The following is a 25,041-nucleotide window of genomic DNA, read 5'->3' on the forward strand; positions in this document are numbered from 1 at the left end:
CCTCGAGGCGGGGTGGGGGGGTGTGGGGGGTACGGGCGCGGGGGGGGGGGGGGGAGCGGAAAAATGCTTCCAGCCACATATGAACAGGTCAGAAGTACACTGCACCTTTAAGATTTTTATCCACATAAACCATTTAACCACTTCAAGATTCAAACTAAACACACTGAAGTTTTTTGTTATAAAACATTCAGCTTAAAAGGTACTGAAAAATTTTACAAAACACTGCAGAGCTTTTTATTTGGACTGAGTTCTATCCTCTTATTTTTTTGGTCACTTTTTTACCCTCTTCCTGTTTGTTTCCCACAGAACTGAAAACAGCTGCCAACCTCACCATCCTGAAACCAAACTTTTGACTTTGGTGACTGTCAGAACATGTCAACTTTTCTTGCAAAAAGAAAAAGAAAAAAAAGAGAAGAAAAAATCTCACAGAAACACACTAAACCTGCATCAATGGTTGCAAATTTAATTTAGGTTCAAGGGGCGAATGTTGAGCAAGACCTAGTTGTCTCCCGGAGTAGATATGAGCCGTTCCAACCGTTCAGAGGAACACTGAGGCTGCGGTTTGTTTAGTTCTTCAAGCCATTTCATGACAGTACAAAAAGACGCTTCTCAGTGGTTGTTTTTCTCATGCCGCTCTGTGACACCCGGTGACACATTTTCAGCGGCGCGGCGCTGCGTTCTCTTTGTAATTTTATCAAACTGCAGGATTTTCAGCCAACTCCGTCTTTCTTTAACTGCACTGACTGAACAACCTTTTTTTGTCATCACTTTTTCCACTTTCTTTCATAACAAAAACAAACATGTTTCAGCAAGAGGAGAAAGAGTTGCTCTTCAAGATCACATTTCATCTCTGTTTTTCTGAGAAAGACCAGCCATTTTAAAACCAATTTTAGACACAGAGACGTAAGAGCTTCACCTCTCAAAACAGGAAGTGCATCCTTCTTTAAGACGTGCTCTCCAGATTCACAGATCTCACCTGCCTGTTGTAGACAAAAACCCAAAACAGGCAAAGTATTCAAACACTTTTTGCTCATGGGTTATGAATCAGATAAAATCTTTGCCATAAGAAGGAGAAGACATCTGAAGAATAAAGGAAGCAACAAGGTTCATGCCATGGCGACAAGAGATCGCTAAAGCAACGAATCAGCAGGCAGACCATTAAGGTGACTGACGATGGATGTTATTTGTGGGTGTAAAGTTTGTCTGGTCAGAAAATTTGTCATTTTTAAATGGTTTGATTAAATTTAGTTTATTTCTCTGAAAGAGTAAGTAGGGTAGGCTGGCCTTTTTTAAAGTCCTGGGTAGGGTGCCGGTCTACAACGTCTCTACACTTCTGCTCTCAGAAAACATTTCTTCTAACTTCCTCCAACTCACTGGATAAATTGAAGCCGGAGTTCAGGACTGCCTCAGCAAAACTCCACTTTCAGCCGCAGTCTGGTTCTTGCTGCTGATTTACTTATTTTTTCTTTAACATATTCACTAGTTTTGAAATGCGTTAAAACTGACCCGATTGTAATATTTTGCGATTGTGACTTTTATATATTCCCTTGCTGTTTCCAGTGTTGCCTTGGACAACAAGCCATTTAATTAAAATGTCGCATTTAAAAATAAAACAGGTCTGTAACCAGACTAAAAATAAAGTTTATTAAGATTTCAGGAACAAAATTCCCAAATCAACTGCAAGTAGCACAAACTCCAAAATGTTCCATCTAGCAAACAAAATTATTTAAACAATTGAATATTTTTATTTATTTTTTTTTTTGTTGTGCACTGACATGTCAAACTCTCACACAAATGACATATGATATCATATAATACAGAACAGCATCGGCTGTTCCTGACCAATTCTCTGAACTGTGTATTAAAAATGAGGTTCATGGAGCAATTCAGTATTTCCATTTCACGATCAATAACTTTATTGGTAACTTCCTCCAGTATTCATTAGTAATGCAAACAGTATTTAATTTGATTTGTAGAAATGTTTTTTCCCAAACAATTTCATGAAACCAAAGGTTAAAATCTTCGGCCCCAGAGGGAAAAAAAAAAAAAAAAAAAAAGCAGCTCAACGAAGAGCAAAGCTACGTCTTTTTACACCTGTCAACATTCAATATTAATATTGGAAACGAAGTCAGAGAGCTTTTTAAACTCTTTTAAACATATTAAAACATATACTTCCCTGCTTTTATTTTGGTTTGTTTCTGCTCAAAGTGAGACGTTGCCCCTCTCCTGATTCCCACCGCTGCCTTCAAATTGAAACACAATGTGACTAAACACGAATCCATGTGTCAAATACGAGCCACGTCGTCAGCAGCAAAACAAAGTGATTGTTTTTGAGTTTTGAACCCACAAACATCCACCGACGTTCGCGCCTGACTCATATTCGCACCGAGAGACGGCCACAGCTGGAATCTGTGGACGTCGGACTCACAGGCCTGCAGGTCGACCGCGAGGCTTTCATGGCCGACGAAACGCTGACGGCTCCAACACAGAGCTGCTCGCTTGACCCTCGTTTCGCCGTGTCGCACGTTTATTTTGCAGTCGTTTATGAGGGCCGTGTACGTCCGCGGGTTTGTCTTTGTGAGACTTTATTCCTACATACATCCCGGTCATGGATGTCATCCGTCTTCAGCTGTCAGAAATGCATTTGAGCTCTTATTTTTCCGGGGTGAGTTTTCAAAACAAGTTTTAATTTATCGTTCATTTCTTCCAAGTTGCACTGGGATGACATTACACATATAGGGTCAAATACACACATAAATCCCTATGACATTAGGATAAACGCTCAGCAGTAATTTGCACATCAATCATACACTTACTGTTGACACCAATAAGCTTCCAGCGTAATTCTGGCTGCATATTTAAGTGCTCTCTCTATTTTTTTTTTTTATCAAAATCTGTAGATTTAACTTGAATGTGTTCTATTGATAACTCACCTACTAAGCATATTTCACAAATTATCACTCTGAGAGTTTATCAGAACCCTGGGTTTGATGTGTGTTTGAGAAAACTGACCTGGATGAAAACACACTTTTGTCCGCATTTTAAATTTGAAGGTGAAGCAAAAGAATTATGAGGCAGTCTTTCATTTCTACTATGTGCAGCAAAACAGCCCCACAGAATAATGCTGCCACCACAGAACAGCAGGTTCCCTTACGCTCTCCCCTAAAAAATACAATACTCGTCTGACATCAAAAACATTTTCTCCAGAAGGCATTTAGTCTGTACACCAGGGGTAATGCCGGCTTTAATGTGTTTATTTTGGATATTAGTTTGGAGGTTTTCAGTTAATGTTCTGATGTTAAACTGGTTTCCCTGTGGTTAATGACACTGGAGTTTCAGTATTTCCCACTTTATGACTGACCGAAGCTTTGGTGGTTCTTGGGTAATTTCCAAAGGCTATAATTTGGGTGAGATGGAACCTGTACGATCAGACAACGAGCCCAAGAACACAGCTGAAAAATGTAAGTAAGTTAATATTAAACTTTTGGAACACCACTATTGCCATTATTGTGCAAAAACATGGACATTATGCTAAAAAACAAAAATCAGGTCAGAATCAGGAAACCAAACAGTTTAAACGAACTCCGCTAAATTTGAAAATAAGCCAAAATTGTGCTAGAAGCTCCAAAAAGTGTTTGGTCGATGTGCAACTTGCTACAGGATATTTAACCAAATATTTAGTGGGAGGTGTATGAACAAGCTGGAGCTTGTATAAATCACTTTCACTACATGTGTGACAAAGTGTCCACAAGAAACTCAAACTTGTTTTTTTTTTGTTTTTTTTTATTTTGTCCTTTCAAAGCACCAAAGCGAGTCATGATGTTCATGCATGTGAACCTATGAGGCATTCATAAACAAACATACACAAGCTGCTCAGTCAGAATATCAACTCTGAATTTGAGAAAGAGAACATCAGACAACAGAAATAAGCAAGCTCTCTGTTTATGTGCAACACTTTTTCAGAGTCTGGCTCAGCTGAAGGCGGATAACAACTTTAGGGACTCTGTGCCAAGAGGAGAGCTTCCTCTCAAGCTCCTCATTTCACCCCAGGTCCCCTCAGCTCACACACCGATTAGCACTCTGACACACACACACACATATACACGCAGAAACACCCACATCAACTCACACTGCCCTTCATCAGATAGTCAATGTCCATCTTTTTCGAGCTCCATCATTAACCATCTGGACTGAAGGGTCATAGGTTTATATGCAGTGTGTGTTTGGGTAGTACCTACTCAAACACACACCGATGAGCCTTTGTGGATTTGTCTGTGTGTTTGTGTTTGTGTATCCAGAAGGGGTCTGTGTCGAGCAATGAAAAAAAAAATGGAAAAAAAAAAGAACTAGTACGAGAAGGACATTATCGTCCCTTAAACAACGACTCTGGCCTCAGGCTTCCTATAGACACTGAGTTATCTTTGATGAACACATCAGCTATAAAAAGCAACACACATATTGTTATGAATCCTGACCTTAGCTCACCTGCTTTGGAGCTGCGCTCTATTAACATTTACAGACAGCTCGTCTGGGCTGGTCCTCAATCAGAGGGAAACGTTCTGGTTTATCTTATTTGCTCTGACAAAGTCCCTTCTTACATCTTAATGGACATGTCGGCAAAAACCCGCTAAACCCTTATCGAGTAGTGAAGGGCAGCTTGAGGGGGAGTGTGTGTTGCAGGAAGTAAAGTAAGAAAATCTTCAGACTTTCTCAGTTAGACTTACTTTGACTATGCCATTCTAAAAAAAAATGGATATGCTTTGACCTAATCAGTTCCGTTACTCAGTATTGTCCTCCTAGTTGTTCGCTCAAGGCTCATACAGCCTCTTATGGTTTAATTTCAGAAATGCTCTAGCCATATTCCCATCAAGTCTGACCAATTAGGAGCTAAATTAATAGAACTCTGATTATCTGAGTGAAAGTGTCAATAATAATAGGGCTGCTTTGGCTTATGGATTTATATTTACTCTCCAAGCCAGAAAAAGGAAAAGATGCCGCACAGCAGAGGCATTTTCAACAAATAACAATGCATAAGATATTTTATGTTGGAATGTTTCTTAAAATAAATAAATACAAATAACGTATGCATTAGGGATGCTCAGAGACCCAGGTTGTGAAAGAAATGATGGATTTAATGAAGAGAGATCAGACAGTCCAATACGGCAGAGAGTTAGCACACAGCTAATTACCGGTAGCAACTGAAAGAACAACGGACTGAAAACGAGAGCGGAACCAACACAGGACTTAACAGTACGACTGTGGTGGCAAGCAGACAAAAGACATATGACGTACGTTTGACGAGGACCCGACAAGAGACAGAGACAACAGGGGGACTCAAATACACACGAGGTAATCAAGGGAACGAGACACACCTGGGAACAATCAAGGGCTGAGAGGACAACACAGAGACTCGGGGAAACAGGACTAAACACAGAAAATCCCAAAATAACTAAACAGAAAAACACGGATCATGACAGTATCATTTATCATGACAAATTACTTATGATAGAAATTTTTGATTTATTGTTGTTATGATAAATTCAAATGAATGATGTTTAAAATGTCCCAAAACTGTCCTGACAGGATTGATAACTTTACCATTTGCTCCAATGTTTGTTCAATAATAATACAGTTACCATGTGCAGCTCAGTGATAAAAAAAAAAAACAACACAAACACACACTTCTTGGATGGGTGGATCAAAATTGGGGATGTCTTTCACGAGCATTGTTTGTGTTTGTAACACTGTTATTGCTGTGACACACAGTCACAGTCATAAAATCACCTAAAAAACAGTAGTAATAAATAATCCTCCTCACACCCCCACCAAAAAAAACATCGCGAATATCGAAAACTTTAAGACCGTATCGCCTACCCCTACACCCATCAACAATGATTTCTGAAAACTGCCTCGGACAGGTTTTGACCGAACTCACCTTGGAACTTGAATCCCTCTATCTGCACCCACAGGCAGAGGTCCTCGGTGTCACAGTCGCACCTCCACGGGTTCCCGCTGAGGCCCAGAGAGCGCAGAGCGGGCAGAGCGATCAGACTGCTGATGTTCAAGACCGTCAGGTTGTTCCGACTCACGTCCAGGACCTGCAGAGCAAAGTTCTCCGAAAAGGCGTCCGGGTGGATCTCTCCCAGATTCGGATTGTCCGTCATCCGGAGCATCACCAGGGAAGAAAGGGGCCCGAAAGTCCGGTCCTCGATCTGCAGCAGCGTGTTGAAAGACAAGTCCAAGTAGGCGAGTTTCCGCAAGTTCCCGAAAGTAGACTCGGAGATTTCTGTCAGCGAGTTGTTGCTACAATCGAGATAGACCAGGTCGGACAGGTAGTTGAGCTGAAGGGGCGGCAGGTCCGCGATACGGTTGTTGGAGAGGATGAGCTGCCGGGTCGCCAGGGGCAGGTCGTTGGGGAACAGCGTGAGATCCTGCCCGGCGCACTGGACCACCAGCTGGTCGTCGCACACGCATCCGTCGGGGCAGCCGGCTGTGAGTGCCGGAGAGGGGGCCACCCCCATCACGAAAATAAAGAGGAAGAGAAGCCTGAGGGAATGGGCGCTGGGCACGGGCAAGAAACGCATGACGAGACCGCCCAGGGCGTCATGAACTCGGGCTGAGCTGGACCAGCGCTCCCCGGCGGCGCTTCCCGGGCATCCTGCATGAGTCTGGGGAGCGGGGAGAGAGGAGAGAAGCCTGCGCTGGGAGTCCAGCCGTCGCTGCCTGACAGCCTGCCTGATGTTTCTATCCAGCCTCTCTTTCTCTCTTGGACAGACTGTCGGTCAGTCAGTCAGTCAGTCAGTCACACGCACGCCGGCGCGCCGCCACAAGGCATTATAGCAGAAGGTGACCGGAGAGACCTACCAGACTTTGTCCCACCTGAGGACCACAAAACAGCGGGACGTCGCCAAAAACTTCCTCCGAGTCCCATCTTCGGGCATCAGCCGTCTCCGACAGAGTGCATTGTTTGACTAGTTTCCAAACAAGATGCCACGACTTGCAGAAATCGGCTGAAATCCTGAATATTGCAGACTACTTTTGCGCAACCTCCCTTTTGTTGTTGTTGTCTTTTTTTCTTTTTTTTGTCTTCGCCTGTCAGGTGTGTGTGTGTGTGTGTGTGTGTGTGTGTGTGTGTGTGTGTGTGTGTGTGTGACGCTATCCAGCAAACAAAACAAAAGCTGATTTCCCCCCTCTCCTCGGAGATCGGTGCGTCCTTTCCCGGTGTCACCGCGGCGCTCTGCTGCGCTGTACTGATGCTCTCTCTGCCGCTCAGCGCGCCCCACTGCGCTCCCCCCTCCTCCTCTGCACATACGCGCTCAAACCGCAGCTACAGACACACACACACACACACACGGACACACACTTGTACGTGTGTGTGCCCGTGTGTGACTCAGCCATGTAGGTGATTTGTGCTGCTGACGTCACAAGGTGATGCCCTTTTTCAGAAAACCAGACGTCCGGTGAACAGATGCGCAAACAAAATGAGAAGCAGGGCCGGCCCGAGGCAGAAGCGAACCATGCGCATAAGTCGATTTAACATCTAGTTGTTTTATTATTATTATTATTATTATTATTATGATGCCAGAGAAGGTCGCAGGGTGATACAGTTTCTCCAGCATTTGTTAAAACACAGAGATGTGATAGTGGAATGTCATATCATCCCATGTATAAAATCCATGTAGACAGAGTGAAATATTTTATGGCTTTACATTTTTAAAAGTGACCCAGGATAAAGTTATCAGACTCCAGTTTAATGATTAATATCCTTTATTTGGCTCGTCATGGTTCAGTCCAGAGTCAGTGCTTCAGCAGAACTAATGCAAAAATAGTTTTAATTACAAAAAGTGATGTTGATGAAGTCTGAAGGTTCCAAGAGGGTGGATCTTACCGACGCAGGGGTCACCAGAGCTCCAGGAGGAGGCGAGTCTGCCCACGAAGCCGAGGCTGGCGACCGCCCGGTGATCGATGCTCAGTGAATGACGATCCATCGGAGGGTGAACAGGCAGGTGAGTGCAGGAACAGGCAAACCCGAGAGAATCTAAAAGTGAATTATGTCGACACCAGAATAGATTATATGTTGGGTATAAACCAACATTTCACCAACAGAACCTCATACCAGCTGTGAATTATGGAACTGGAGGTGCAATAGGGCTCCCCGTGAATTGTAAAACTAATCAGAGAGTGCTTGAAGAAAAGCTGAGACCATCTGTAAAAAAGTAATAATAATAATAAAGAAAATAAATAAAACTGAAGCAGAACTGGATCCTGCAAGATAACAATGAACCCCAAAAAACATTCCTAAATCCACCGGTGGATTTAGAAATTACTCTTTTTCTTAACTCCTGCAGAAGTTAAGAAAAAGAAACCAGATCTTAGATTTACTGAGATGCGGTGGAGAGGCTTTGTGAGAAACACCTCAAACGTCTCACAGATGAAAACGAGGAGTGGAGCAAACCTTTGTCAGGCCGACGTCAGAGGCCAGATGACAATGTCTCACTGAAGTTACTGCACCCAGAAGGCTGAATGTTTCAACTTTGCCTTGGTTAAGAAACACACTTGGTTGCAGTTACAAACTATATCGATGATTACACCCGAACTCTTAACGCTTGAGCTTTGAACAGGGATGATATGAAGAGAACATCAGCTGAGTTTGTGGTAAATCGTCGTCTCCCAAACAAATTCTGTTTAGGGTTCCACACGACACCAAGACCGGCTGCTGCGTTTATGTGGAGGCTGGGGTGTGTGGGGGTGGTTGGACTGTATAAAAAAAATAAATAATGTACATAATCTCGTGTGAAAGCAGGCGGCATTAGCCACACACACACACACACACACACACACACACACACACACACACACACACACACACACACACACACACACACACAGACGTAAAGGGCCTTATCTCATCTGGTCCGCTGGTTAATTTCTCCTCCGTGTGCGTGTCCCCCGGCGGCTTCTTGACAATAACAACGCGTTCGGATTGGATTGTGTTCGCTCCGTTAGGCTGTTAATTGTTTGGCATTGTGGGATTTTTAATTGAGGAAGGAAGTGAACTCGCACACGCTTAGCTGTCAAAATGCATGCGTTTATTTATTTGCTGATTCACTCAGTTGCCTCACCACTGTCACCACTTGTGCTCCCTGATTCTCCCCACAGTCATTTTGATGAGAACGCTCCTGAAACTGGGAGCTTAGCTGCTGAAGCCGAGGTCAGCCTCAGGCGGTTAAATATGTTACGCAAGAAAGATGATTAGGTCCGATAGATTTAAACCCTTAAAACCAAGAAGGAAGGCAAATGATTAATGTGACGATCACATTAGTTTGAGTGGGTACGTTGGATCCCGAGGCTTGGAGATGCATCGTGTTATAACGATTAATTTATAGAGATTTTGTTAGATAAATAAAGATTGATTGATAAGTGCCATACCCAAAGCAGTGATGCCTGAATAACCATTCAAGCTATGTTGCTGCAGTGCACCAGCACCTGTGACTGGTCAGCAACGACAACCGTAACAAAAAGGGGGCAACAACGCTAACAGCGTCTTGCAAAAATACTCACACTTTTCTTTCTTTCTTTATTTATTTTTTCTCTGTCACATTTTTGTTGCATCTTGCTTCTGATAGTTTTTTGCAATATTTAATTCTTCACAACCTCTCTGCAAACTACAGCTTTACCCAATATCATCAGAATCCAGGATAATCTTATTAGGAGAGTGGGATTTGATTAATCAGATTCAAAATATGTGACATGAACTCAAGAAAACAGAATGGTGAAACTGAATTTAAAAAAAAAAGTACTTAAAAAGTATTGTACTCATGTGCACCTTGTGATAATTGTACCTAAGCTGTACAGAAAGTTTTACAAATGATTTAAGCTAGATTTTCTTTACATGACAAAACCCCTGATGTTTTAGCAGGGGTGTGTGTGTGTGTGTGTGTGTGTGTGTGTGTGTGTGTGTGTGTGTGTGTGTGTGTGTGTGTGGGTGTGTGTGTGCAGTTTGGAGGGCCAGTGTAAACACATCCACTGCAGAGGGACTGAAGAGATGCATGTCGCCCCAAAACCAGAGCTACAGACTCCTGGATTCGACCCAGAGATTTCGTCTGTCTCAGTTAAATCACTTAGCTTGCAGTAGGGATGGCTGCTGCTAAACAGTGCGAGAAGTTGGATTGTGTCTGTGGAGGCTGCAGTGACAGTGACTTGAAAGCAATGATGAGGTGGATCAAAAGAGACCTGCAGAGCTTCTGTAGAAACAGCAACATGGAGGCCACTCCCTCCCTCCATCCCTCCAATTGAGAGCGGAGTGGAGACTTCCACTAACAAGCAACCAAAAACCATAAGATGTCGAGGCAGAGGATCCTAATGAAGAAAAATCACTTTTACCTAACTGGGCTGCAAGCAAAGAAAAGTCCAAAATAAATGCGAATATAGTTTAACTCTAATCAAAGCTTATTTCAGCTACATATTGACAATACACTGATCCATGTGGACGAACTGTGGATGAATACAGCTGGAGCGTCGTTTTTAAGTTTCCACCTGGTCACCGATTAAATTAGATTTAAAAAAAAAATAATAATAAAAAATCATTGCAAGGTTTTTGAGGGTTATTTGCACGGAAGTAGCCACTCATAACCTCTTTGTGATGTTACAGTCACAAACGTCACTGCATTTTGTTGAGCCTTCATGTTACAGATCGACACAAACACTGCCTAACCTTCTGTTGTTTTTACTAATAAAAATCTGAAAAGTGTGGCATGGATGTGTGTTTCGTGCCACAGAAGTGATGCAAGTGGTAAATAGAGTTTGTAATTTAATGTCGGTATTAATCCAGCCGTGTCAGAGGTTTGCGAAGAGAACGTTAGTGAACAAACTTCAACAGGAAAAGTGTCTTCCTCTGATCTGAGTTTGAACTATTTTACAAAGAGAAGAAAAACAAAGAACATCAGTCATTCAATGTGTAAACTGGTGTAGACAAACGCCTAAAGACATGCAGCTGGAATCCCAGCCTAAGAGAGCATTGATTTAGTGTTGCTGAATTCAAATGCATGCCAGATTTTTTTATTTATTTTCTTTTTATAAAACAATAAAAAGCCACATGTCATTTCCCGTTTAATTCACGGTAACACCTCGCTTTCGTAGTGTAGTTCATGTTGGACACTGGCATAAAATCCTAATGAAATACACTGAAATTTGTAGATGCAATGTGAAAAGGGACACTGTAAAACACAGATTCCCTTCAAAAAGTGGATTCTACTGTGTTTTTTTTTTTTTTTTAATCCGTTCCTTAATATTTATTCTAAGATGACCCGCTGCTCTGCATCTATAAAGAACTGCTTGGATAAAGCAATCAAAGGTAGTAAAAAGCAGCTCTTAAAGTTCCCAAACCAGCAACCTGTGGCAGGAGGAAAATAAATCACAGGTGGTTTTACGACTCAGGCTCACATGCTGCAGTCCTGACACACGCAGACATCGTCTCATTCCAGAGCCGCCGAGGTCAGGCGCGGCTATCTATCTATCTATCTGGACTCCGATGTGTCATTATTACAGCAGAGCTCGGGCCGAGTGCAGAGCCAGCTGGAGGAAAACGAGCCCGTTTGGCTTGGTGAAGCCATGGGCCATCAGAATCTTTAATGTAAAACTTTCCTCTCTGGCTGCTCTAAACGGTGTCAGCTTCCAGAGGGCTTTGTGTGCAGTGCAGGCCCACGTGAAAGGAGGCGTAGGGAGGGCGGGCGGGGGGGGGGGCACACACACACATTCCTCGAATTGACGGATGAGCCCCTGAGAACGTGATCCCTAACGTGATCAGTGAGGAGTCTTTATTTTTTTATTAAGGGTGTGTTCCGTCTCCTCTGTCAGCTGCCCGATCCTCCCGACCTACAAAGGAGGATCAACCTCATGCCAGCGCAGGTGTCACCTTTGCTGCCTCTCCATTACCTCACATGGTCAGTTTTTTTTTTTTTCTTTACTTTGGGAGATTTACTAGAATCAATAATGAAACTTATTTCCTACCACGGTAGCTGACTGATCTGTAACTCTCCCCCTCTCTTCTTCTCGTCCCGTCAGTCTGCGTCCTTCAGGTCGTGAGTCTGGCTCCATCATTCCACAATGTATTTGGATCAAGACCGGTCGGTGACCCGTGCATCTTGACTGGCTCGGTGCTGTGTGTGATCATCATCTGGAAAGGAAAGGGAGAAGGTTCGACATGAAGAGACAGGACATTCGATTTCACTGTTTGGATCAGAATATGGTTGAAAATAACTCGCTCTTGCACTTTGTCCGTTTTTACCATGCTAAAATTTCAATGCATTTTATTGAGATTTTATGTGATACACCAGGGGCCCTGCAGCTTTTAGATGCGTTTCTGCTTCAACACACAACAATCAGGTCATCACTGACCCTAGAGTTCCTCATTTCTCATGTAAAATTTATCAGGATAATAATTTTTGATTTATCATTTTCTCAGTAAACTTCAATTACTGATTTTTTTTTTTTTTTTTAAACTGACTGCTTTATTGGAAGTGTTATTTGTACCATTTTCTTCACCGTTTTTTCCACGAGAACGTCAATAACACCAATAACTTTGAAAACATTAAATGCAGTAGTGTAATTCTTACTTTGTAAGAGTGTAAGTTTAAGTTATTTAGGTGACGAAACCTAAAAACATTCAAATGGGAATGTTTTTCCAAGACAATATCTGTGTTTGTGCCACTGTGTAGCTGTGCCATGCAGTCACAGCTTCACAGTTACCTAAAAAAAACACAAAATAAATAATTAATAATTAGTATCACAATAGTACCATAAAATATCATAATAAAATTTCCACCTCCTACCCTCTCCCTGCATGAGCTAATCACACCCTGAATTGTTAAAAAAAAAAAAAAAAAAAAAAAAAAAAAACTCAAAATGACCAGCAGCTTCCTGGACCGGCATTGGAGTTTGCTGAAACATGCATGATCCTCTGAGTTTGGGATGTTCTGCTGGGAAGCTCAGAGCTATTGCATTTCCAGTATCAACACACGCTGGTAACGCAATCCACACCTGCAGAAGGACTTTTGCGTACTTTGGCCACGTGCTGATGGGCTCACGTGACAAGAGACGCATCATCCCGTCCTTTCTTGTGCAGACGAGCAAGTTGCACCTTAAATTAATAATCATCTGAGATTTTCTTTAGATTTTTCAACTCTCTCCTGTGATGCACGTAATATGCCACTGGGTGAAGAATTTAGTTTTTCCTTTATAAAGTGCAGGCTGTGAACAGAAATACTCACCAGCAGGGATCATTAAATGTTGGAATTGATAAAACACTAAATAATTATATTGGACCAAGTGGAAAGCAGGCTGAGGGAAGGTGATGGATGAAAAGGGAAATGGAGGAAGGGAGGTAAAGAAATGAATCTGAAACAGATTTTAAAAATACATTTTAAAGAAAAACTAACCTACGAAAAAAAATTCAAAGCTTGGAATAGATAAACTTACGTATTACATAATTTAATCAGCAACAGTTCATATTCTGATCAAAGCTTAGGCAAAAACAAAACAAAACAAAAAAAAAGTTATTTCAGCTCAATCTAATGTCGCAAGGAAGAGCTTTTCAGTAGCCTTTATCAGAGTGTAAACTGTGTGTGTGTGTGTGTGTGTGTGTGTGTGTGTGTGTGTGTGTGTGCGTGTGTGTGACATGTGGAGCTGCATCTAAAGGTGCAGGCAAAGCCAACAAGAGAATTACAGTCTACTATCATCAGACACAAAGGTCAAACACATTGCACTCGCCCTGAGCAGATCGTCACTGTGCCTGCCATCTTCCTCCTTGCAGACATTTCATCCCCTCATGCTTGACCTCATACCCTGTCACCAGGCCTCCCTGCTCGCATTCAGCCCTGGGCTTTGATGGAGCTGAGAACATGGACGGCTGTGAGCAACTTGCTCCTGCATCCTAAAATTAAAATCAGCGTGCAACTCGATATGACGTGAAGGCAACTGCTTTGTTGACAATCAAGGCAACCTTGACGTGTTTGCGTCAGAGCAGGCCACGGCTTTGGTGTGATTCGCGTCCAACTTGTGCATCTTTTTTTTTTTTCTTTTCCCAGGAACAAACCGTCTGCAGCGGACTCCATCAGGCTCAGTTTCTGTCACTCAGACAGCCTCACTCTCAAGCTGCCAGGGTCACTTTCCGTCTCGTGGCGCACAGGAATGAAAACATGCCAGACATCAAATCTGAACGACCTGTTCTGCTCTAAATCCTACAGGTATCGCATCGCAGCATCGCAGCGCCGCAGAACCCGGAGGCCGGTCTCCAGCTGCGATTTCCACCCACAAGTTGACTCAAACTTTAACTTAAAAGATTGATTTTTAAATTATCCCCCCTCCCCCCTAAATAAATAAATAAATAAATAAATAAAAATTCTGCCACATTTCTGGGACTAGTGTATGGTAAGCATGAGAACATGTGCAACCCCTCATTAATGTTTCAGTTTCACTTCAGTTTTACACACAGCCACCTGCACTCTGAGCACTATTCACAGCGTTAATTTACATCACAATTGCAAATTAGGAGCAGCAAACAAAGCCAGGCGACAATAAAAACCGACACCGAAAATCGTTGTGACAGACAGAAAAGGAGTCTGATTGATAACCGGTCAGATTCTGTCACGGTGCCCGGATCACATGGACGTGCATGCAGATATCCAGCTCTCTCTCTCTCTCTCTCTCTCTCTTCCACACGACGTGTCCGTCTGTCACTGACCGATTGCATAACTTGTAAAAGATGTGCTCAATAATGCATGGTCAGACTAGACCAGAAGCAGTCTGATGGAAAACCTTACCTCAACAACAAAACTAGAGGTCCGCCTGCAGCCTGCGGGTCAGTTGCATGTGCGTGCCTGCTTAGTCCAAAAAGGACCAACGCAAGCAAAAAAAATGTGAGAGGCACGTTTCTTTGTAGTTAGTGCTCAAACTTTTGGATGGTTGATTGCGTAGACCTCTGTTAGATGCTCAAGACTAACCCTGCTTTAAACCTTTCCACAACTTTTCCACAGACGTGTCCGCTGTCTTGGTCTTCATGGTGCTGCTTGTTCACTAATGTTTGATCACTGATGCTCTCCAGCAAAAATAAAAAATAAAAAAAACAAAAAATTAATGGAACAACTGAATTATTTGAGATTAGATTAAACACAGTTGGGTGGCATTTTATCAATAAGTGACCTCTGAAGGCTGTTGTTTGCTCTGCATTTTATTTGTGGGTATCAAAGTAAAGTATAGTGAGGACCACTGCATGTTTAGGAAACATTCTGAAAACCATGTTACTCTTTACTTTGTGTAGGTCTTTCACATCCAAAATCAAAACACGCATTACAGTTAGCAGGTATAGCATGACAAAAAAAAAAAAAACGTGAACACACTACTAATAATTAAAATAGTCTTGATATGCGTCTATTTATATAAATGTAAGTTAAAATTATGACAACAGTGAATAAAAGGAGTTGCTCACTCGGCGTTGTCGCTGCTGTCGTTGTTGACTGCGGCCTGGGGCAAACAGGTCCCTCCTTCCTCAGGAAGAAACCTCCAGTAAACTTCCTGCTGCCTCCGACCAGCCACTTTTTCTCTAGTTGCTCTCACGCCGTTTCTTTTAGGACCAGAAAAACAAAACAAAACAAAACAAAACAAAAAAACTGAACATGGCTTCTGTCCTTTACAGACTGGCAGTACCGAGGTGCTCTCTGTTGCGGCGCTTGGCTGTCCCACGGTGGGAAACGCAACGACTTAAACACCCTGGGTTACACCGGGACGCGACGAAACTGCTAGCCGGGGGAAATCGCTCTCTCGCGGCCTGCAGCCGGGCCGACAGCCGCTCACAGCACACAGCGGCGGAGGTGTCCGTGGAGGTGGACCTAAAGCGGCTAGAGGGACAGGACAAGGGTAGGGACACATAAAAAAAAAAAAAAAAACATTATTATTGTTATCATAATTATAACTCGACCGCAGTCATGTTAGCAGGTACATGTCATTCATTTGATGGATTATTTCCTAACATTTAAATCCTTTGTATGGCGTGCAAACATCCGCGCAGCTACTTGGTTACTAGTAAAGAAAGAAGCAGCAGCATTCCCACAGGTGACCCACTTCTGGATTATTATTAGAAGGTAGAGTTGTGTTTGTCTCACAGGGGAAATCATAGAGTGAAATGTGTCTTTGTGCCGCTATACCTGAAACCACAGCCGGACCGAAGTTCAATGGAGCCTTGAGAAGAACTTCCTTTAGGGGGCTCCACTTCCGGTCAAACCCACCACTGCGGACATCTTTTTAATATGGTCCATTCTTTGTTGTTTGTTGTCTGGACATTTAATATGAGATGGTTTATTGGTAACTAGTGAACCCCTGGTCTGTAAATTAGCTATTCTAAATTAGCTGTTTCAGAGGCTTGTTCTTTATCAGCAAATGTAAAATTTGAGATATATAATGTGTGAGAGTTCATGTGGGCTTTGGGGAAACTTCAAAGCACACTGCCTGTCAGCTGGCTGAGTAAAAGTTAATACACACAAACTGTTTGGAAATATTAATAAAATAAACAGCTGCAGGGATAATTGCAGCCACATTCCTGTTTGGGAATCCCATGATGGCTCAGTATTTTCACACCATCTCCAACAAACCAAACTCACAGAAAATAGGAAGTGACTTTTCTACTTCCACTGCTCACAGCCAGAGACACTAGCAGGGGACATGAACTTTGCTGACAATCAGTAGCTTATCCACCCACAGGCTTGATGAATCCGTTCATTATTAACCATTCGGGTTAACGTCTTGTGTTTTGTTTGTGCTGCTGCCTGTTGTCCCCTCAGGAATAGTGGAGGTGCTGATGTGCCGCCACAGAGCAAGGAACGCTCTCGGTCACACGTTTGTGTCACAGGTGAGCAGACCTGTCTACATCACACACCTTCACACACTCGCAGAACAGACACAGACCTGAACTCTTTTGTGTGCAGATGAGGGAGCTGGTGTCCACTCTGTCCCATGACTCAGCGGTTCGTGTGGTGATCTTCAGGAGTTTGGTGCCGGGGGTCTTCTGTGCAGGTGATGGGGGGGAGGGAGGCCAGGCTCTGCGTGAAAGTTCTTAGTGAATCTGTGGACCAGTGACAATTTCTGTTCACAGGTGCCGACCTGAAAGAACGAGCGTTGATGGACAACTCCGAGTCCGATCTGTTTGTCCAGAGCCTGCGCTCCCTCATGTCTCAAATAGGTAGCGGGGGGAAACAATATACGGGGGTTGAATGATGAGTTTGAGGTGGAGATTTGAACTTTCCTCACCTCGTCCTAACTGCCTCGGCAGCGGTATTGCCCACGCCCACTGTCGCGGCGATGGACGGCGTCGCCCTGGGGGGTGGACTGGAGCTCGCCCTGGCCTGCGACCTGCGCACTGCCTGTGAGTGACCTCACCTGTCAAAAGCCCGGCCGGGGAAAAGGCACACGGCTGCTCAGTCAGGTGACGCTAATGCAGCTGGAAGGGGGACGTCATGTTCTCCCTTTGCAGCTGTCAGTAATCCAGTCATATAAGGTCAGCGGGTGAGTTTACACAGGGTGACGGAGGATAGGAACTTCCATTGTCAGTCTTTGCGTTAGACCGACAGCTCCCAGATTGCATCAGTTTTTGCTCAGAGCAGTGGAGCTCACCACGAGGTACTGGTGCGTCCCAAGGTCTCACGAAAAACATTCTCAGAGGGCACATGACCTGCAAAAGTATTGGTCCGTTTTCAACATTCACATTTTGTGAGGCAACTACCCCAGATCTTAATGTATTTTAGTGGTATTTTGTGTGAAATCCCATTAAAAAAGCATACAACATAAATTATGAAATGGAAGTGCTGGATCCTATTGTGGGTTACATTGATTCAGTGACGCTGAACACTTATGCACAGCTTTTCAAGATCAGAGTTATGATTATGATTTTTTTTACATCATTTTTTAAAAATCATTTTTGTCATTTTTCTCGCTCTAAGCATTTATGAACCTTTCTGTGTTATATAAATCATTTAAGTTTGAAGTTAAAACATGGCAATAGGTGGAAAATTTGAAGTGGTATAAATACTTGCAAGGAACCGTAAGTGCCTCACTATCAACACTGATCTGCTGTGGAAAATCATGTTTATCTTCCCTTTTCACTGAGGAATTTTAAGGACATTGGACACTGTCCAAGTGAGAGCGCAGCACAAATGTTTCCATTTGAAAAGTCATCCACGTGTTGCAGAAAACGAGAATGAATAAGATGCCTTAAAATCTACAGAGAACGGCAACAATGGAATAGGTTGGGTTTTCTTTTTACAGTGGGAGGGATATGTGAGGTAGTTATCTGTTTTCAGTATCTTACAAAACAAGGAGAAATTGTCATGGAGGTGGAAGGCTAGATGTTAACCCCACTTAGGCTCCTTTTTGAGCAGATTTCAGCCTTATAAAAAAAACCCCATAAAACTCAGTAGTGTTACAGTAAATAATTGTTTAGTCTGATGACAAAATTAAGCTGCTGTACCATAAAAATTTCTGGATACAAGAAGTCTTTTTGGGTGGGCAAATTAGTGAAACGCTTTGTGATATGAATTTAAAAACATATACCTGTGGAAAATGTAAATCTAACAAATGGGAAGAAATTAGGATTAAAGTTAGGGTTCTAATGCCTATGTTAGAGATTAGGAGGAAATTAATTCAACAACTTTTGGTCATTGGATAGTTTGTTGCTGTGAATTCACAGCGTATTCCCAGCAGCCTTACTTTATCCAACTAATGCCTGACGATGCATATCCCACACTATCCAAAAGTCATATTGGAAACCTTTGTCGCCATCTAGTGGTCAAGGTTTAACAGATTTTCTCCCCACTAAATATCTCTACATTACATCTACAATCCATTTCTTTACATAGCTGTAAATAATTCAGGCAGTAAAGGGGATAAATTTCTTATCACTTTTATTGTCTCGGGTGTTTTAATGGCCTGGAGTGGAGCCGTGGCGCTAATGATAGCCATCTGCCCAGCTGTGCATGTACATACATCACCGCGGGATAGGTTATATTAGGTGTGGCACTTCAGTGATTGGTTGAGCACGGCTGAGCGAGGTGAGCAGGTGTTTGGGTCCCGACGCTCTGACAGAGGCATCACTCAGATGTTGACCTTCACCCGTCCTCTGTTTTGCGTGCGTGTCTTTCAGCAACTTCAGCCCAGATGGGTCTGATTGAGACAACGCGAGGGCTGCTCCCGGGGGCGGGTAAGTCCACCGGAGCTCACAGCAATCACCCCGAGCCGCACTGATTTGCTTTGCGAAGGAGCTGCGAGAAGTTCACCTTGACGGGGTTTTTGTCCTGCAGGGGGCAGTCAGCGGCTGCCGCGGATGGTCGGCGTCACTCTGGCCAAGGAGCTCATATTCACAGGTGGTGGCGAGACAGAAATGCAGACGTCGGAGCAGACTCAAAGAGGGTCTGATGGAGCGATGCGGTTGTCCGTCTCTGTGTGTTTTCAGGGAGGCGTGTGGGAGGCCAGACCGCTCTCGAGTTGGGGCTTGTAAACAGAGCCGTAGAGCAGAACCAGAGCGGAGATGCTGCTTACAAAGAGGCTCTGGCCCTGGCCAGAGAGATTCTACCCCAGGTTAGATCACAGTCTATTTTTAGCTGCAAATTAATAGGTGGTGGCCGTCCAGTCATATCATCTGAATGTTCTGAAGAAGCAGAGTGGGACATAAATATGGACCAGTGGTAGGTAGAGGACCCCAAAATGGCCCTCAACATATTTTTACTCAACATGCATCTTTAATGCTTTTAAATCTTTTAAAAATGTGACCAGATAAGTGTTTCAGAAACAGTTCAGAAAGTAAATGGAGCCTTGATAACGCTCCATTCTGCAAAACTGTGACCTGATTGAGAAAGCCATGTATATAAAGTAATGCATGTTTTGTTTTTTGTTTTTTTTGTATTTTCCTCGACAGTTTTTGTTTAATTAAAAAACTGAAAAGCTTTTGTGTCCAGTTTTAAATACATCTTTTTAAAAAAAAAAAAAAAATGGATGTAAAATCCAATGTCGTTTCCTTTGTGATCACCAGGCTCCTTTTGCAGTGCGGATGGCCAAAGAAGCAATAAATAGAGGTGTTGAGGTGATGCATGAGGGATTCATCTTCATAATCTGCTTCTTGCAATGTCTTTATATCAAAACACGGAGTGACCGCAATCCATTTCCCGCAGGTTGACATTGGGTCAGCAATGGCGATAGAGAGGCTGTGTTACGCCAGGGTACGTTTTCCGGCGACGTTTCCGAATCATTGTTTTAATGTAAAGAAGTGAACGATTCCAAAGGTTTTGCCTTCCCATGTGTCATACTTGTTAGAGCTTTACTGCTTTCAGTAAAAGCTGATCAGTTCCTCACGCGGCGTCTGTTCCTTATCAGGTCATTCCCACACGGGACCGACGGGAGGGCATGGCGGCCTTCATCGAGAAGAGACAGCCACGTTACACCGGGGAATGAAAGCGCTCCACCGACATACCAACATGAATTTGAAGAAAGATATTTGTAGAACACCGTTGCAAAGAAAATCTGTTTTTTCCCCAAATCCAACGATGCATTTAAAGTTTTTAGTCAGTGAGGGCTGCAAAATTATTTTTTACTTAGTTGACCCAAAGTTCAGAAGGAGATATAGTAGGATACGAGTGGGTGGGTTCTGTTGATCAAATCTATCGTCGTTATCGATCATCAGTAGATAATTTGACTTGAACTTTGAGTTTTGTAAAAGTAGTAGCATATGTTTTGATTAGTTGGAGATGATGTCATTTTACTTTGTGCAAAAATATCTCCTCTATTGAGGAACCAGCAGGTCTTTTTTTTTGTGTGTTTAGAAAAATAAAATGAAATGGTTCAAAACTACTAATTGGTATTGATCAAAAAATATTTTTTGTCTGCTTTCCTGATGGTCTGTACCTAAGTTTTATGAAAACTGATGTTACAGGCCATGTTTTTATTGTGTTGTATCTTATAGCTCATAATCTTTTGAGTGGACTAAAAAAAAAAAAAAAAAACAGTTTATATGGCAACATACATTCTTTATTTTCATACTTTAAAACATGACTGAGCAGCAGTATGGCACAGTCTCGGTTTTTTCATTTTTATTTATTTTTTTACCCCTTTTCTAGTTGAAATAAATCGTAAGAAAACAAAAACTGGCTTTAAATCTGAGCAATGGACGAAACAGCCGGATTCAATTGAAGCGACAGAAATCCTTATTAAAACTCATAATCCAGTCCCAGTTGGATGCATAACAAACGGTACATGACAAATTTAACAAAACCATAAGGCCATAACTCACTGAGCAGATGAGGCGGTGTACAGTAGGTAAGCTTCACTGACTGACTTATGTTATTTTTGGTTTCTGGACCTGTGATCATAGTTCACCTTATGTATGCAAACTGACCTGTCCTTCATGGCATCTCCGTTTTTAACCGCAGTTTGTAAAACGCAGGTTGATGCGACTTGCACAGAAAATGCAACGTGAGAAACTAAGAAGTGAATAATTAAAGTGGCAGCGTCTGTCCTCTGGGTTCCTATGCAGTCTGGACATGCAAGTAACTCGTATTATTCAAAGTCTGGATAAGCATTTAAAAAAATAAATAAACTGAGTATAAAAAATGTTTGTGCATCTAAAGCAGTGGTTCCTAAATGACTAATAAATTAAGTGAGAACAAAAACTTTAGCAGCAACTATTTTTCATTCATTTAGCCACAAACCTCAAATTATTTTATTTAAATTCTGTGTGACAAACACAAAGTAAAGTAGGACAAAAAAAAAAATTAGAAGCGGTATGAAATCAGTCCGTCATTCTTCTACTCATTAAGTTGTAAAGGGAAAACATTTTTAAAAGTTCAAATACTTCTGCAAGGGATTTTGTTTGAGAGATTTTAAAATAAGCTGCTTCAAATGGCCACAATGCTGAACCTCAACTCTGTGTGGTCCTGTGATACGATTAAAAAATGTTTCAGATTTAAAGCTGCATGGAGAAAATAAGCATCTGTATGGGAACCCTGAGGACAGCAGAGGCATCCAACATGGTGTGGCATCACAGTCAGCAGTTTTTCCTCTTTGACATGATTCCTATTTATGTTAGGGGTGAAAAAAAACAAACAAAAAAACAATATCTGAATAAAACTGCATGCAAAAACTGAAATCCTCCTTGGCAGAGAACTATTTTGTCCTCGTTATATATTACACCATATAGAAAAGGCAGCTCCTTCAGACCGGCAGGTTGGGAAGCAGTGCAGAACGTAAACGTATATACAGGCGTTTCCCAAGGAGAAAAACTGATGACGCCTACTCTGCCCAGGTCGTTATTAGCATTTGTGTCCAGAAGAATACACTTGCACAAAAAACAGACAGACATAATGGGCTAAATATTCCAATAAAATCTGCTTCTGAGTTTTGAAACTGATTTGTTACTCAAACGAGTTTAGGAAATATCAATTTACTAGAAATTCTCAGTAATTTTGTGGAACACTTAGACCCTCCGAGCGCATCCGTATCAAGTTCCCCTTTAGCAGGTAGATAAAGCGGGCGCTGCAGACGCAGAGGCATGATTTTAGTGCTTGGAGCTCCGCTACAGTCAAACGTGCAGGCGTTTATTAAAACCAATAGTACGAGCATTCACACCAGCATGCTTGAGCTCTCAGCAGTGTCATGCATGTATTTAAAGTTATACCCCCCATTTCAGACAATAAAGAAGTTGGCAACACACCTGGAGCCATTGAAAGCTCCACCCTATCGCTCAAGTCAGTCGGTTTGGGGTTCGACGCACCTCAGCGTTTTCTGGTGCGAGAAACATCCAAGTGCTCAGGCGAACGAGAGCGAGCACAAATACAAAACCCAGCTTATCAGGATTTCAATTTCCCCCCCCCTATCGCTGGGCTCAAAATATTTCTGTCTTGAAAAGAACACAAAGGAAATAAATAAGGTTTAGAGTGTGCAAACATTAGCTTTTTCTCTGTCTTTTGCTCCTGTTTTCTTCAGAAGCATCCGTGAGCGTTTGCGTTGCGCGACGGGCGTCGCAATCGCCCACGCATGCGCTCTGCTCTCACACGACTCCCTTTTCCGTGACGAGACCGCATTCCAGCTCCCTTTCTTCATCAGGGCTCACCGTTTTCTGAAAGGGGAGACGCCAGAGGATGAGACGTCTTTGAAGCTGTAAGCTTTTTATTTTATTTTATCGTATTTTTTTAAGTTTTCTTCACCTGTTACTGTGCGGGCGGGCGTCGACTTGTGTGCGCGGGCTGGCCGGTGCGCGCTCTGTGTCGCTGCAGGCTCTCCAGGATGCTTTCAGCCAGCAGTTTCACATCTTTGTGGGTCTGCGGGTGCGTGTGGACGTGCTCCAGCTGGTCCAAGCCGCCCTCCTCCAACAGCATGCTGCAGTAGCGAGACGCTGCAGCAAAGTGGCAACGGAACATCAGAGAGGTGAGCGGGGTGGTGGGAAGAATTGGATGGTAGGTTTTCAAAGTATTGACTGATAAAAATCTGAAAAGCGTGGCAGGTATTTGTTTCCAGCAGAGTTTGGGGTGTGCGTAAGCTAACTTTCAGCTAATCTATTTAGGCAGAACGCATAAAAAACGTCATTGAACTTACAAATCTTGACAAAAACATATCTAAAAACTTCAAGGATTATCAATACCTTTATCAGCACCAATATCTGAATAGCACAATAACAGCCTTTATTGTCTTGCACAAGGGAAATTACGGTGCAACAGCAACACGAAGTTTAAAAATTCTTAAAGTGTTAAAAATAAGAATAATAATATACTGCACAAGACTATAGCAGAAAATACTATCCAGTTATTAGAAATAAAAGTATTGGACTCGCGATCCAAAGGACGTGCAACCGAGTCTGACCACTTTTCTACAAATGTACATAATGTGCGCGTGTATTGAAGACCGAAAAAGACAGACCGCTTACAATACAGTACATCACTGCAGAAAAAACAGATGTATAAGAAACGTTATTTAAAAGTGTTCGTGTCTCACCATTTTTGCTGCATACATGTTGCATGGCCCAGGCTGCCCACAGCTGGACGCCAGGTGTGTGAAAACACTCCAGCAGGGGAAAGAATGGATTAAAAGACCTGAAGAACAAGAGAAGGACAAGTTCACTTTAAACTTTTCTAACAAGCTGTAAAGATTTACTAAACAGCCACAGTAGGAATAATGTCTACTTTTTATCGTGACAGTTGGTGTAGGTTTCACCAAATCACATTTAAGACCGTTTTAAGACCATTATGAATGAAATTTAAGACCTGTTTTATGACAGAAATGTGTGAAAGCAAATGTCATATTTCATATATTAGTGCCAGGCTTTTTTTGACCATCAAACAGGTTTGCAACATAAGTTGTCCAATGGCAAAGACGAAAGTCATTGGGTCAACTGGAGATAATTAATAATCAGCTAGCTAGAAAGGTTTTGTTAGCAGCTAGTTAGCGGAAGCCTCAACCACCTCAAATCACAAAATGTAATGAAGTTTCTGAGTGCGACTCAAATGTTTGCCTGATAGAAAAGTCTGAAAAGACAAATAAACTACATAGAATAGTTTCAACTCGATTGGATTACAGTAACGCACTTTGTCTGGGAGTCAGTCAGTCGCTGCTCTCACGTCTGCAGCTAGTACAGAATGCTGCTGCACGACTGTTGACAGGAACTCGAAAGAGGGAACACGTGACCCCTATCCTGGCCTCACTTCACTGGCTGCCTGCATATTTTAGGATTCATTTTAAAATTCTTATGTTTGTTTTTAAATCACTACATAATCTTGCCCCGGCTTACCTCTCTGAGCTTCTTCACCCATACATACCTTATCGGTCTCTCAGGTCCGCAGATCAGCTGCTTTTGGAGGTACCGAGATCAAGAAGGAAGCTCAGAGGGGACAGGGCTTTCTCTGTCATGGGCCCCAAATTATGGAACAACTTGCCTTTGCAGGTCAGAGAGGCCCCTTCACTGTCCACTTTTAAAGCTCGTCTTAAAACACATCTATTTTACTTGGCTTTCAACTC

The 25,041-nt window shown here is 42.6% G+C and overlaps 3 protein-coding genes and 1 long non-coding RNA gene across 5 annotated transcripts in view; 1 reads left to right on the top strand and 3 right to left on the bottom strand.

Annotated features, from left to right (window-relative positions):
* Positions 1-7,114, bottom strand: part of lrrc52 (leucine rich repeat containing 52) — a 25,152-nt gene extending 18,038 nt beyond the window's left edge. Inside the window, exon 1 of the mRNA XM_015032891.1 lies at positions 5,936-7,114. Coding sequence (XP_014888377.1) covers positions 5,936-6,584 — 649 coding nt within the window. The 5' untranslated portion in view covers positions 6,585-7,114. The remainder of the gene's footprint in view (positions 1-5,935) is intronic.
* Positions 7,115-7,754: 640 nt separating this feature from the next.
* LOC106947715 (uncharacterized) lies at positions 7,755-15,562 on the bottom strand. The gene is made up of 4 exons (XR_001425036.1): positions 15,485-15,562; positions 12,010-12,175; positions 7,889-8,038; positions 7,755-7,814 (listed from the first exon to the last, which is right to left on the bottom strand). It is a non-coding gene; the product is annotated as an uncharacterized LOC106947715 (long non-coding RNA).
* A 5-nt stretch (positions 15,563-15,567) lies between these two features.
* Positions 15,568-20,886, top strand: echdc2 (enoyl CoA hydratase domain containing 2). The gene is made up of 11 exons (XM_015032902.1): positions 15,568-15,912; positions 16,833-16,900; positions 16,977-17,064; positions 17,144-17,230; positions 17,321-17,413; positions 19,187-19,243; positions 19,344-19,406; positions 19,496-19,620; positions 20,072-20,122; positions 20,211-20,258; positions 20,413-20,886. Exons 1-11 carry the CDS (start codon positions 15,672-15,674, stop codon positions 20,488-20,490), a joined length of 999 nt encoding a protein of 332 aa, XP_014888388.1. The 5' UTR covers positions 15,568-15,671; the 3' UTR covers positions 20,491-20,886.
* Positions 20,887-21,114: 228 nt separating this feature from the next.
* The window catches only part of zyg11 (zyg-11 family member, cell cycle regulator), a 14,603-nt gene continuing 10,676 nt past the window's right edge, over positions 21,115-25,041 (bottom strand). For both annotated transcript variants that reach the window (XM_015032892.1, XM_015032893.1), the window contains exons 16-18: positions 24,022-24,119; positions 23,238-23,425; positions 21,115-23,149 (exon numbers count right to left, since the gene is read on the bottom strand). In XM_015032892.1, coding sequence (XP_014888378.1) covers positions 23,241-23,425; positions 24,022-24,119 — 283 coding nt within the window. In that variant the 3' untranslated portion in view covers positions 21,115-23,149; positions 23,238-23,240. The remainder of the gene's footprint in view (positions 23,150-23,237; positions 23,426-24,021; positions 24,120-25,041) is intronic.

This window comes from Poecilia latipinna, unplaced genomic scaffold, assembly GCF_001443285.1.
Source record: "Poecilia latipinna isolate Pla-1442-1.1 unplaced genomic scaffold, P_latipinna-1.0 Scaffold253, whole genome shotgun sequence".
Classification (NCBI taxonomy): Eukaryota; Metazoa; Chordata; class Actinopteri; order Cyprinodontiformes; family Poeciliidae; genus Poecilia; species Poecilia latipinna.